The sequence below is a fragment of the Diabrotica undecimpunctata genome, chromosome 2, assembly GCF_040954645.1.
Source record: "Diabrotica undecimpunctata isolate CICGRU chromosome 2, icDiaUnde3, whole genome shotgun sequence".
Lineage (NCBI taxonomy): Eukaryota > Metazoa > Arthropoda > Insecta > Coleoptera > Chrysomelidae > Diabrotica > Diabrotica undecimpunctata.
The window spans coordinates 178442024-178456831 of record NC_092804.1 but is presented as its reverse complement, the minus strand read 5'-3'; the positions used below and the strand labels follow the sequence as shown (position 1 = coordinate 178456831).

The 14808-nt window shown below is 32.4% G+C and overlaps 1 protein-coding gene across 2 annotated transcripts in view; it reads left to right on the top strand.

Moving 5' to 3' along the window:
* LOC140435294 (neurotrimin-like) overlaps nucleotides 1-14808 on the top strand; it is a 635066-nt gene that overhangs the window by 577586 nt on the left and 42672 nt on the right. For both annotated transcript variants that reach the window (XM_072524122.1, XM_072524121.1), the window contains exon 8: nucleotides 6115-6264. In XM_072524122.1, coding sequence (XP_072380223.1) covers nucleotides 6115-6264 — 150 coding nt within the window. The remainder of the gene's footprint in view (nucleotides 1-6114; nucleotides 6265-14808) is intronic.

Here is a 14808-nt window from a genome sequence, read left to right as displayed (position 1 = left end):
ACGTCAAGCAGGATGAGAGCCACCCATCTCTTTGTATCCTTTAGACTTAAGCATATGCCGTATGACTGAAAAGTGGCAGCGGTCTTAATTATAACAAAGTTTGGTAAACCTCAAAATGAAGAAATACACTAGGAAACTAAGTTCCTGTAGCTGGCTGTATACCATGTATCTCAAAATTTTTTATTTCAGATCCTTTATAAAAGGTATATAATAAAATACCCAAACGGGCTATATCACAAATACACGTTCTGTAATGTATTTGTGATATTGCCCGTGTGGGTATTTTATTATATACCTTTTATAAAGGATTTAAAATATCAATTTTTTTTTCAAAATAAAGCTTTATCATACAGACCTATATTTTTGTTGTCTGAACTATTTAAAAAAAGTAAGCTAAAATAATTAAAACCAATAATACAAGAAAGTAACCTTAAACAGTTTGGTTTTAGGAAAACTGATTCGATCTTGGATCAAATGCATAGAATAATTAATTTAATAGAAAGAGCAGTGGAAGAAAAAAGCCGAGTTCAGCTCGTTTTTTTGGATGCTGCTCAAGCTTGCGATATAGTATAGGATTAGTACCTCGTTGACAAAATAAAAAGAGTTCTACCAAAACCGTACTCTTAATTATTGGAATCTTACATCTTAAACAGATTCTTCAGATTCAAGCAGAAGGATGCATATTCTTGTCGTCAAAGTGGATGAATCACAGCGAATTGTCACTCTGGCCAGCCAATAACAAAGGATGTTATTAACTGCACGTGTATTGTCTTTCCGACGGAAAATCACTGTGGAGATGCAATCTAGAAACGCATAAAAAGACAGCGTATTTTTCGATCGGGATTGTCAGTCTACACCTTGATACCCGTGAAGATCTAATTGACTAAGTAGCTTTTTTTAACTTTCTGTGATTCATTTCTCACGTATGTGAAGAATTTTATCGAGCTAAGAAGACTTCACTTCGAAAAAGATTCTACAGCCTTTAAGTGTTTGAATAAATACAAAGCCTCACGACTACGACATTAATCAAACCATAGGAAGTGTAGAAACCAGCGTTTGGTGACTGTTCGACTATCTTTTGTCGAGGTAAAGAAAAGTCTGGCAATAGACGTGTTATTACCTCGGAAAAGCCATCAAGCAGCTCGAAGAGAACGCTCATTGTTCAAAGAGATATCGATCCTCGAAATAGAGTAAAGACAAATTGCCTTAAAACCATTTCGGATCGTGTTGAACCGCCATAGCGTTCCAATAGACCACCGATGGTTAGAAGTAAATAAAAGCCCGAGTGGACCCTACGACGTTCTGAGCTAAAGGAAATCGAAGCGGAGCTACGACAATATAGTGGTTGAGACCGGTATTCTATCTATTATACACTAATTATATTCCCATCCTTGAAGAAAATATGATAAGTACTTTCGCTGGCGATCAAGCTAATCCTGCTAGTTGGAGAAGACTATAAAGAAGCTGCAAGAAAACTAAAGATCTCAGTAAATCAAATTAATCATTGGACAAAAAAATTGAGAATTAAACTTACTGGTATAAAATCAAGGCATGTCTATTTCACCTATAAAAGAGAGAGATATCAGCCTATTAAAATAGATATCATTTAGGTACATGATAATAAGATTATCCGAAAATAGAACATTTTTAAATTTTTTATATTGTTATATGTATTAAGAACAGTTTGATTTAGTTTGAATTACTTCTTAATAAGGTTTTGATTCATAATTTGAAGCTTTTTATTAAAATACAGTATTTAAGAAATTTTCATGTATTTTAATAACGATTTTTTATCGAAAATGTTGAACCGTTTAATTGTTAATTTTACGTGCCTTTTAGTTTAGTATTCTCGTCTATAGAATCCTGAGCAGTTCATTTTGTGAAAGACTTCTTTAAGAGTAATTCCGATAATATTGTTTAATTATTGACTTAATTAAAAATTCCGGTCCTGCAGACCTCACATCATTAGCCCAAAAAATCGAAAACGGCCATCGTTTCAAAGCGATGGGACCCAAATTTCCACTTAAAGTACGTTCGGGTCTGGGAAATTAATGGATTGTTTAGATTGCCGGGACATAAGAGTGAGAGGGAAGGGGGATCGGTTTGTTTTTTGGTCACAATTTTTCTTTGCGGCGATGGGGCTTAATTGGGAGGCAGGGCGGCTTGTCCACGTCAAAGTTTTGCGCTTTATTGGTCTGGAGGTGATTAAGTGGAGATGGAATTCGGAGGAGTTTTTATTAAAATGTATACGTAACAGTTTTTTGTAATCTTTTTGCTTTAGAATTCGGTTTTTAAAAGTTTAAGTTCGTTTCGAAAATACGTTTATTATATATTTATAAGAATTTTTTATTGTTTTATTTAAAGTTATTGTTCTTCTAATAAACTCATATTGTTTATTTGAGTAAAATGGTTTCGTATTTATTTTCTTGATGATTTTTCAAGATTGATAAATTTTTTTATTCGTAGCAGATGTATAGCAGAAATCTTGTATTATTTTTATTTAACTAATATCGAATATGTAGTGTACTTTACCCTGAGACGCCGAATATATAAATATAAACGGAGAAAGGAGCACAATTCGTCAAAATTTCCGTATAAGAATTAGTATAACCTCCTCAGTCCCAGGAAATTTTTTGTTTTTTAATTTCTATATTTCGGTGTGTCTTATGTTACATTAGGCATCAAGATAAGAAAAAAAAATAATTTTTTTTTATGGCAGCCATCTTTAAAATCCAATGTCTCCTATGGGCGACATTGGGTTTCAAGATAATAAAAAATTCTCAAAAGCAATTTGTGTTTTATGGGTAACATAGCCATGATTTTTTATGAATACATCAGAAATAAATACACAACATTGGTTATATCATTTATTAAGTAATAAAAATGATAAAAAACAACTGGTAGATAATGCACTGGTGTCAATTCATTCACAACCTTGATGCTGTTTTGATTTTCTTGGAAGCAGAGGAACACCTGACATGCAGAACATAGATTCTGGCTGAGTTGACGCACTGGTCATAGTTCATGGTATAGCTTGAAGCAGTTTATGTTTTCTTGGATGCCGAGGAATATCTGGCATGTAAAACACCTGATTGTGGCTGAGTTGGCTGAACATCCTGGCATTCGGAATCTATTCTTCTTGGCTGGAGTTAAGATTTCTGGTAAATGCAAAGTGTGCTTTTTACGGAGCAAGTCTGGAGGGTGAGATATCCTGGATTGCTTCCGAGGAGGGGGCTCATAATCTGGATCACTATCCTCTGAGCTCTCCTGATAACCATGGGCTAGAAATATGCACACTCTTCTTTAAAACTGAAGAGATCCGTAATATCTTTTCTGAGGGTTCCTAAAAGTCACTGAGCTTGTCGGTATTCGATCCATGATGCTGAAATTGCGAAGTCTTTCATATGCATGATAACTCTGACTCTACATTTCCTAGTTCGCGCAGAAGTCCTGTCATAACTTATCATTAGGTCTAAAAAGTCAATGCTTCTCATATTGGCATTGTAAACCTTAATTATCAGAGGCCTGTTGACTTCAATGAATCTCTTTTGTATTTTACCCATTTTCTACACTTATCGACATGTTGTGAGCCCTCTCTATTTGACATCAAAATTAAGGCTTTATTATCAAACCATTTTACAACAGACATTGGCCCTCTGATCTTATACTCTCATCAATTGCCCCCCTACCTTCTTTTTTCAAATCAATATTACTTCCTAACTTGGAGTTCTTGGGTATTCTTATTTGTTTCAAAGTGCCAGTACCTGTAGCTTCTCTTTCTGAATGTAATAAATTTAAAACATGTTCAGAACTAAAATATCTATCCATATAAACAGAAACCAAAGGACGAAACGTACTCAGAAGCTTCAACATAGCCTTACCTCCAACATCTAGAAGTTTAAAACGTTCATCATCAACTACAGGGTCACCTTTTCTCTGGTAAAATAAAAAAATCCAGTGGTAGTCCATCTGCAGTAGTTACAACAAAATTTTTCAACCCACATGGATTGGGCTTTGTTTTGATTACTTGTCTGGCTGGACAGTGCCCCCTGAAAGGAATTATTTGTTCGTTTATAACTACTACTTGAGGCTTTGGATTCAGCAAACAACCTGTTTTAACTGACTTGATCAGAGGTTCTACTTTCCAAAATTTGTTGGTGTTCTTTTCTTTATCCGTTACGTCACCAACATACACAACCTTCAGATTTGCTAAAGATTTGCTGAAAAAAACTTGTTTAAATCTTCCACACTATCCAAAAGATCTTTCCCAGTTTTTTCCACATACGTTCTGTTTGAATGTTCTAAAATAACTATGAAAATACTCTCAGGAATATACTTGCTAACATAAGCATCAGGTGGAAGATTTACAGCATTTATTTCTAAAGAAGTATTACCTGGTGTTGTAAAGCATGGTTCAAATCTTTTTTTTCCTGAAGTATCTTTCACTGCTACTCACGGCTTGTGTAACTGGAGTGTTGTCTTCGTACCATCCGATATCGTTTCTTCCTCTTCTTCGTCAATTACCCCAATGTCAGTGGCCTCCTGCTGTGGTAGCCATGTTGGATCTGCATCGAAGTCATCATCATCGCTGATGTCCACTTCACTTTTATCTCCATCAAAACGGTCGTCGACGTATTCTTGAATCCGCTTAGAATCTGTAAAAAACCATACGCAAATAGTACAACGCATGCACATATTACGAATTTAAAAATATTTAGTTTATCATTTCCAACTGTAAACTTGGTTTACAAGAAGTATTTAGAACAGCATATAAAAATATTTATCATAAACGTTTAATCGGAATAATAGTTTTTATTAGTATTCACTTTAAAATGTTGCCAGGATGTCACAAATTTGAAGAAAAAATTTCTAATTGTATATTTTTATAATCAAATCCAAACGGTAAAAAAATATATCTAAAATTCCAATGTCTCCGTCAGACGACATAAACGTTTCCATGGTAACAACTTGTAAAATATAGACGAAAGGATAATCGTCTATTTACAGATAAAAAGAACAAGTCTTCAAGATACGTGTTCAATCATTGAATGAGAATTTTATGCTAAGTAAAAAACAAAAAAATACAGAAACTTTAACATGGAATTGGCCGGTCGGGACAGTCCATCATTTTTACTTCTCCTTCATAGTCATCAAATGCGAATAAATGAACTAAAAACCACGATATAAAAACTCACTCTAGCAGGTGATGCTACCTATTGCCTTTCCAGTAAACTACTTTTCAAGGCTGCCAACCTAAACTGACATCCCAAAAAAAATTCCTAAACAAAGCATGTTTTATGTCGCGTGTAGACGACGCTGGGACTAAGGACTAATAGGTTGTTAGAGTACGTTATTTATGTATACCCTACATTGTCAGACAGTAGGGTAAATACAAACTCATATACGAAAAACTAAAGAATGTGTCCTGCTATTTCCACTATTCTAGTGTAAATTGCAAGAAGCGCCACCTATTTTGGTAGCCTTAAACGAAAACGACTGTCGTTTTCTTTTTTTTTTGAGCTGTACGAAATGTGTAAAAGATTTACGAATTTCAGCAAAAGCTTTGCTACGGCTTGGATGAATTGTAAAGCTAAATATATAAAAATAAACGACGAAAGGAGCAGAATTCGTCAAAATTTCTGTTTATAAATTGGTGTCAACAGATTGTTATAACGTTATTTCTGTATGCCCTACGTCTTCAGACAGTCGGGTAGATACAAACTCATACACAAAAGCCAGAAAATAACAAATAACGATTGTCGACTAAAGTCAGGCATAGAAATTTATATACGTTCTATTTCATAGAACTTAATCGGGTCTGAATAAAGGAGTTATTACCGAAATAAATGAACATTAAAAATAAAAAATGAAGATTAAATAGAATATTTAGTTGATTGAAGAGTTGAATGATGAATTGGGTGCCAACTATTTTTATAATTAAAATAGTAAAATGAAAGATAAATTAATAAATTAATCTAAAAAAATTAAAATAATTATTAAAAGAAAAATAACAAACAAATTTTGTGACGTTTATAACGTCACAAAATTATACATTTCACATATTACTTTGTATTTCTTGGTCACTTTGATTAATTTTCTTATTTCTCCTTACAGGTGACAAATACGAAGCAGTTTCCATGGACAACGGCTACAAGAAATACATGATGCTGAAAATACGTCGAGTGACCAAGATAGATTTCGGGTCATACAAATGTGTAGCGAAAAACTCGTTAGGAGAAACTGACGGAGTGATCAAACTTGAAGGTAAATATAATATTTTTATGGCATAATACAGTTTAATTCATAAAGAGTTCGCCTAACGATAATAAAAAAATTATAAATCGTTCTAAATTATTTGTTAAGACCATTACTAACTGTTTTAATAATAATAATAATAATAATAATAAATTGCCTTTATTTAGTCTGTAAAAATTTACAAACAAGAGATACATGAGGCGAAGTCTAGCTAGAGCTACTCTACTTAACCTCAAGTTTACAAAGTCAGTTTGAAATAAGTAGAACATGAATAAAAAATTATTTATAAATTGACATAAATAATAATATAATATTGAAATGGTAGAAATAGTCATGTGGCTACTAGAAAAATAAGATAAAGAAAATAATTTGTGATGTTATGTGATAAATGATATTAATGATAAATAAAAACAAAAAAAAAATTCTAAAAATTCTAATGGTAACAATTACAACAATATACTATATAATAATAATACCGTTACTGCGATTGTAGTAAAAATTTCTTATAATGCCGCTTCATGAAATCAAGAGATTTACCTCTTAAATTTTTTGTTAAACTATTAAACACTAAAACAGCATTGTAAGTAAACGATCGCTGGAAAATAGCTAGTCTATATCTTGGCAGCATAAGACTATGAGGATATCTCAGATCCAGATTATGAGCGTCTCCACGAAATACTAATTTGTTCCTTAAATAAATAGGATTTGACGACGAAATAATTCGATATATCAATGAGACGAGGTGATATTTGTATAAATTATCTATTGTTAGCCATTGAAGTTCTTTAATTTCGCATGATACACGATCATATTTTCTTATGCCAAAAACAAATCTGCAACAATTATTTTGAATTTTTTTGCAACCTCAATTTCGTAACTTGATCTAAGCAAGGGTAAAATACCAAGAGCCCATAATTAAGAATTTACATAACCATAGTTTCACAAAGTAACTTACGCAATTTAAAGTTTAAAATGCCTTTGCTTCTATACAATTGACGCATAACTAAATAGCACTTTTTTACTAAACGGGTGACATGCTCTTGAAAACGTAGCGTACAGTCATATATGACTCCTAAGTTTCTGCAACTATTAACATTTTTTAGAGGTTCATTTTTTTATAATTAGTTTCAAGTTATCCTGAACAGTGGCTTTATAATTTTTTGAACAATATAACAAAGAATTACATTTTTTAGCATTAAGTTTAAGATTATGTCTAGTGGAGTAAGTACAAATAGATTCCAAATACTGATTTATTTTTTGTGACGCTTGATTTACAGAGTTAGGTTCAAAAGAGAAATACAGTTGTGTGTCATCTGCAAAAGAGTGCAATTTCAGATTATTTAAAGATTTATACAGGTCGGATATATATATATATTTAAAAAAGAAGAGGACCAAGAACCGAACCTTGAGGCACCCCTGAATTGACAGATGCAAATTCTAATGAACTATTATCGATTATGACCTTTTGATAACGATTTACCAAATAAAATTTGAAAAACTGTAAGGAGGTATCATCAAATCCAAAATATTTCAATTTAGCACACAGAAGAGCGTGATCAATAGTGTCGAAGGCTTTAGAAAAATCAAGCAAGATGACTGAGGTTGCTTTTCCTTCATCAAATGATCGAAGTATATTATCGGTTAAGTCAAGAAGCAGGGTCGTTGTACTAAACTCTTTTCTAAAGCCTGATTGTATACACGTAACTACATTATTTCTGAAAATATAATCGTATATCTGTTTATAGATAACCTTTTCTAAAATTTTTGACAGTCCCGGTAGGATGCTTATTGGGCGAAAATCATTAAGTGATTCAGGTTTATTTGATTTGGGCAGTGGTTTTACCAAAGCGTATTTCCAAGTGTCCGGAAAATAACCTACCTCCAAACAACAATTTATAATGTGCGTAATATAAGGAGCAGTAATAGAAAGGGAGAGTTGTAGCATCTTTGCAGAAATATTATCACATCCAACAGCTTCCGATTTTAACCCTAATATAAGTGATTTTATGTAGTTAATTCTTGTCTGGTGTCGTGACATGCACTGTCACACAACGTTCGTATAAAAGTTTTTTAATAAATAATCTTCAATTTGTGAAACCAAAAGTAATTTTTATAGCAAAATGAGCGTCAATTTATCAATCATCTTGTCTTTGCCAATGATCTACACCATGGGTGTCCAAACGGCCCATGACAACAGCTTCTTAGGTCTATCAGGAAAGAGTTCAACATTAATCAGGCCTTGATCGAAATATATACCGATTCTACTAGAATATCTATTTCAAAGATAATAAACTTAATATTTGATTATCGTAGTGAACGACCCAATGAGGTAAAGACTCCACAAACGGTGAAGAAAATGCACAAAATGGTACTAAATGATCGAGAGCTAGCAGACTTAGCAGGCATTTTACACAGCATAGTACATCGCATATTACCTGAAAATATTTCTTCTTCTTAATCTTTATAAGTAATTCTGCTTGTTCACTGGTGGATTAATACCTCTATGAAAGGTTGTCAGTCCATCTTTTGCACGGTCGTCCAATACTTCTTCTGCCGATTGGTGACTTATCTCTTGCTATTTTGACGACACGAGTCTCCTTCATTCTGCTTATTTGGTTATTTCATTTTTTTTTTTTTTATTTTGTGTCCATTCATTGATACACTGTACGTTATATTTTCTTCTAATGTCTTCACTTCTCTTTCGATATCTCAGCGTATTTCCTGTAATGCTTTTCAGTACTCTCATATCTGCAGTTTTTAGTAGCCTTTGCGTTGTGGCTGTGTCGGGTCTTGTTTCCGAGGCATACGTCATTATTGGTCTTACATTGGCTTTATAAATTCTTGACTAAATCTCAGTGTTAATGTGTCTGTTTCGCCATATGGTGTTAATAAAGCATCCTGCCAGTCTATTTGCTTTTTCTATTTGATCTCTCACTTCTTTGTCCAGGTCTCCATAGCTAGACAATGTAATTTCCAGGTATTTTATTTCCATAACTTGTTCAATACTGATTCCATCAATATCTTTTTTACATCTGGTTGGTTCTTTGCTGATTATTATTGTATTAGTTTTTTGAGATTAGATTGTCATATTAAATTCTTTTGCTCTTATGTAAAATCTGTGGACCAGTCTTTGCAGACTATCTTTATCTTGGGCTATCAATATTGCTTAACAGAGTTTTTTATTTCTTTGTTTCCCATTCTGTATCCTCTACTTTTGTTAACGCTATTGATGATTTCATCCATGATCAAATTGAAGAGCATGGTGCTCAATGAATCTCATTGTCTTATTCCGCTGCCTATTTCTATAGGTTTTGTAAGTTGTCCATCTATTATGACTTTCATTTTGTTGTTTTGGTAGATGTTTTTCATAGTTATAATATTTAGGGGAATTTCTCTATTATACAGAAGATGAATTACATAATTTATTCTTCCTCTGTCCAACGCTGTCTTTAGGTCAATTAGATATAGAAATGCTGATCCATTATACTCAGTGAGGTGATTTCTCAGTAATTTGCTTTATAGCGAATCATGCATTTTGTACACAATCTTCCACTACGACAACCCTGTTGTTCATCTGCTAATCTTATCCTCTGATTTATTAGGACTTCAAATCCGTCAAATTCTAGTTGTAAGTTTTAGCGTAGTATTTAACAAGTTTGTAGTTTTTTGGCTTTTTTTTATCACCTTTTTTGAATGATAAAATTAGTTCGCTCGTTCTTCATTTTTCCAGTATATAATTGTATTTTATAATTTTATTAATTAATGTTGTTAATTATTCTGTCATTGCTGCTTTACAATATTTCAGTAATTCGTTTAGTATCTCATCTTTACCTGCTGCTTTTCTGTTCTTCAGGTTTTCAAGTATTGTCCAAACTTCCTGTACATTTTCAACTGAAAATTCGGACATAAGAAAGCTGTGTGCAAAATAATTACCGTGTTTGCTAATTCTTGGGCAAAAATATGTTTTAATCAAATGCTATAAAAAAATTTTTACAGCAAGAAAACAAAATTTTGGCTCTTTTTCATGGACCATAGACCAAGAAATGTTCTTCACTTCACAAACGGGACAAAAAAAGAATTGCCAAAAGAAAGAAAAAAATTATTTAAACTGGATAAACAGATTACTGGAGCTTATTGCAAAGTTCGAGCGAAGAAATCAATTAAAAAAGACCGCATTTGGCTAAAAAGAAAGCCATATAAAGGATACACCAGCGCCCAGATTCGTTGTTCCAATTGCCAAAATTCATTAACTAAAGTTTAAGTTGCTACTTTATGCACCCTATTCGCCAGATTTAGCCCCCTCAGAATATTTTCTGTTTGCAATCTAGAAAAAATTGTTCAGTGGTCAAAGATTTTCCAACTGAAGAAGTGATGTTAGCAGATAATAGCTATTTTGAAGAGCAATCTAGTTCTTTTAAAAAGAGGGTATCAATCTTATTGAATAGGGCTGGCATAACTGTATTGAGGTGAAATGAGATTATTTTTAAAAATAAATAGGTACATTTTTTTCCAAAATTTGGGCATTAAACTTTGTTGAGTCGGGCACTTCTAGGGCCACCTACTGCTACAATTAAATAGTTTTAAAATCATATTAAATTGAATATTTTACTACCTCTATCGCCTGATTAATTTAGAATAAATGTGCAAAAGTAGTTTCCTAAGAAGAATCAAAAATATATAATACAAATATATTTTTGATTAAAATATGTATAGTTATGTTAACAAACAAAATAAAAATTGTCAAAAAAAAAAACTAAATTACCAATTCCTTTTTGCAAGAAACAAAAAATAGCTTTTTACGGACATCTATATCTCGGTGAATAAATCTGTTCCAGTCCCAGTAGCTTTTCAGGATGCTCCTATTTTAAAATACGGCGATGGCTCTCGGTTGATTTTTATAGAATTTACAGCTTCACTGCAAAATGAACTTTTAATCTTTTTCGCTTCATCTCTATTGCTGTTTACGGGAATGAGAAAAACGGCATTGCCCAGTTTGGTTTCCAACTTCAAAAGAACATTTTGAAATGAAAGTTGACAAAACAAAGACAAGGATATTCGAAGTATCACTAGATAAATTGGTTTTTAATGTAAAGATTCCTACATTATATTTATATTACAAATATATCATATTATAACTCCTGGGTTTGTATTGTTATTTCTATGTGAACTAACAACGAATACACAAATGATAACTAACACGAAATTGTAGTTCAATAAAAATAAAGACAACAACAGTATTGAGGTATTTTTATAACACACACAATTGACTTATTTTGGTGTAGTAGAGAGCCTAGTGATCCCTTCGATTCCTATCGCTACAAGCCATGATTATCTATTCCAGCATTTTATCGATTGGACTAAAAATGTCATACTTTAGTTTGTTAGCTTCTGTGGTCCACAATATAACATATAACATATAACTACAATCGACTCGCGTTAATTTAAACCTGCAATAATTCGAACTTCTCTATAATTCAAAATTATCACGAGTTTCCACACTAGTTATCAGTACTGGAATTTCTTACTATAAACGCCAGTTGTGAACTTACGTCTTAGGAGTCCATAATTTGGCTATTAATAATGCTCATATGTATGTTTGGAACGAGACACAAGCATCACGAGGACCTCAAGATCCTGTTTACTGCATTATTTTAAAAATGTTGTAACAACAAAAAATGTAATACTATTTTCCGATCAATGCGCGGAGGGCAGAACCGTAACATTAAAATGGCTGTCCTTTGCGATTTATTGTGTCACATCCTGATATTGTGGTGAAAAGTATTGAATAATAAAAGATTTTGGAGTAATAAGTAAGCAAAAAGAATTTTTTAAAGATATCTATGTACCTGACGACTGGATAAAGGTAATAGCACATGCACGAAAGAAAGCACATTTTACGGTAATAAAGATGACAGAAAACGATTTTTATTCTACTAAGAAGTTAGAAAGAAATATAAGAAATCGCAAACTTGATACACAAAAATCAAAAGTCCAATGGATACAGATTCAGTGGTTGCAATACAAGAAAACAAATCCATTTACAATTTACTACAAATACAGCAATAATGCAGATGTTGTCTTTTACTCACTAGATGTCAAAAATGGACATCCAGGGAAATACTTCAGCTAGATTATCTTTATCCCGATGGACGTCCAATAACCGATACAAAAAAAAGATCTTTTGAAATTACTTTCATTTATACATTCAATACATCATGGATTTTACACAAGCACCAGAATAATAAGATCCACTATACGGCAAGAAGAAGAGTTCATTAACGATGAAGATTATGTATTTTTGTTACTTTGTTTTTTAATAAAGCATATTTTCAACATTGATATTGTTTAATTGTATTGTACTCTAGGTCTAATCCACATTGCTATTAAAAATTTTAAGGGCACACTGATGCAAAAGCGGTCTAATCCACAAAAAAAGCTAAAATTTTTATATTTTTGTTAAATATATTGCAAGATCTTCTAGTTTTTTGTTATTAGTTAATAATTAATAAAAAATGATTACCTTTTGGCATCATATTTTAATTTTATAAAATTTAAAAAAAAAACGCATATATTCTTGGTTCATGTAAATCCATTATTCAATATTTGGGGTTAGCTCACTTTTGCTCTCATAGCCTCATATTTATATAATGAAGATATTTATTGTTCTGGCAAATTGAAAAAAGTATTCATTAAAATATCTGTAGAATGTATACTCAAGACCGTTTTTTAATAAAAAAAACATGTCCCATAAAAAGTCCCAATTAGAAGATGAAGTAGAAACATTCTACCAACAAATTGAAGATGTACTGAAAATAACAAAGAACAGGGAAATCACGGTAGTTATGGGCGATTGCAATGCAAAAGTCCGCAAGGGAAGAGCTGGAAGAATAATGGGAGATCAAGGATTAGGGGAACGTAACGATAGAGGAGATCGTCTAATACAATTCTGCCAACATGGCGCGCAAAAGCAGATAAACCGGAAAAAGTGGTAAGAAACCAAATCGATTATTATAATGATTAAAGAGAGATATCGTAACACCATCAAATCAATTAAAACATATCGAGGAGCAGATGTCACATCAGACTATAACTCACTAATCGCTAATGTCACGCTTAAGCTTAAACGTATTAGAAAACCACAAAGAACTCCAAAATTAGATGTTTAAAAACTGAAAGAAGCTGATATAAAAAACAAACTCCAACAGAAAATATACGAAAACTCTAATAAATTAGATACTAACACCTACGAGATAAACCAACAATGGGAAACAATAAAAACTGCTTCCTCATTCCATGTAAAGCGATATAACAAGAACCGATAAGAAAGAGATACACCTGGATAACCGACAAAATGCTCGGCAGGATGAACCAAAGAAGACAGGCCAAAAATAAAGACAGTCACAATTACAAAATCATTAAAAATGAAATCAGAAAAATGATAAGAGGCAAAAAAAACTTACTATGAGAAAAAATGTACATATATCTACATAAAAAGGTTAAAGAAATGGCAGGGCTGCAAAAAAAACCAAAACATAACTCTTTTAGATAAAAATGTACATACTATGATAACGACTGACGAAAAGCTAAGACGATGGAAAGAGTATATGGACTCTTCGACGAAGAAAGAGAAAATCTACAAAAACTATTTTTCGAGGACAGAGAAACAAGTATAGAAATTACAAAGGAAGAAATATTGTATGCATTAAGAACACCAGAAACGGAAAACGCCCGGCGTTAGATAAACTGCATATTGATATCCTTAAAATAATAGAAAATGTGTACATGGATGTCCTCTTAAAACTCTTTACTGAAATTTTTCAGTCGTGTGACATACCCAATGAATGATTGACCTCAGCATTTATTTGTCTCTCAAAAAATAAAAATCTAGAGAATGCACCGATCACCGCACCATAAACCTGATGTCTCATATACTTAAAATGTCTCTAAAGATCATCCATAAACGCATTTATCAAATACTTGATATGGATATTAAACTTCTTCAGTGCATACTCGGAAGAAATTATGAAAAGAGCTCTTGAAAGAGAAACAGCAGGAAAAAAGTTCAATGAAACACCAATTAACAACATTAGATATACGGACGATACTATCATAATAGCAGATAACCTCCAAGACCCCCAAAAGCTAATGAAGAAGATAGTTGAGTATGGAAAAGAATATGGATTATCAATAAACATCAAGAAAACTAAATTTATGAGAATATCAAACAAAATAATGATGAAAGCCTGACAATTAACGGGAAAACTTTATCACAAGTTAAAAACTACAATCATCTTGGCACAATAAATAATCACACAAACGATTACTCCAAAGAAATCAAAGTTTGAATAGAGAAAGCACGAACAAACTTCAATAAAATGAGAAAGATAGTTTGTGCAAGAGAACTGAAATTAGACTTGAGAGTTAGGCTGGCAAGGTGTTATATTTTCTCGACTCTGCTTTACGGGATAGAAGCATGGACACTTAACGCGTCTACTACTAAAAAGTTGGATGCATTTGAACTGTGGGTGTATAGAAGAATCCTAAAGATATCAT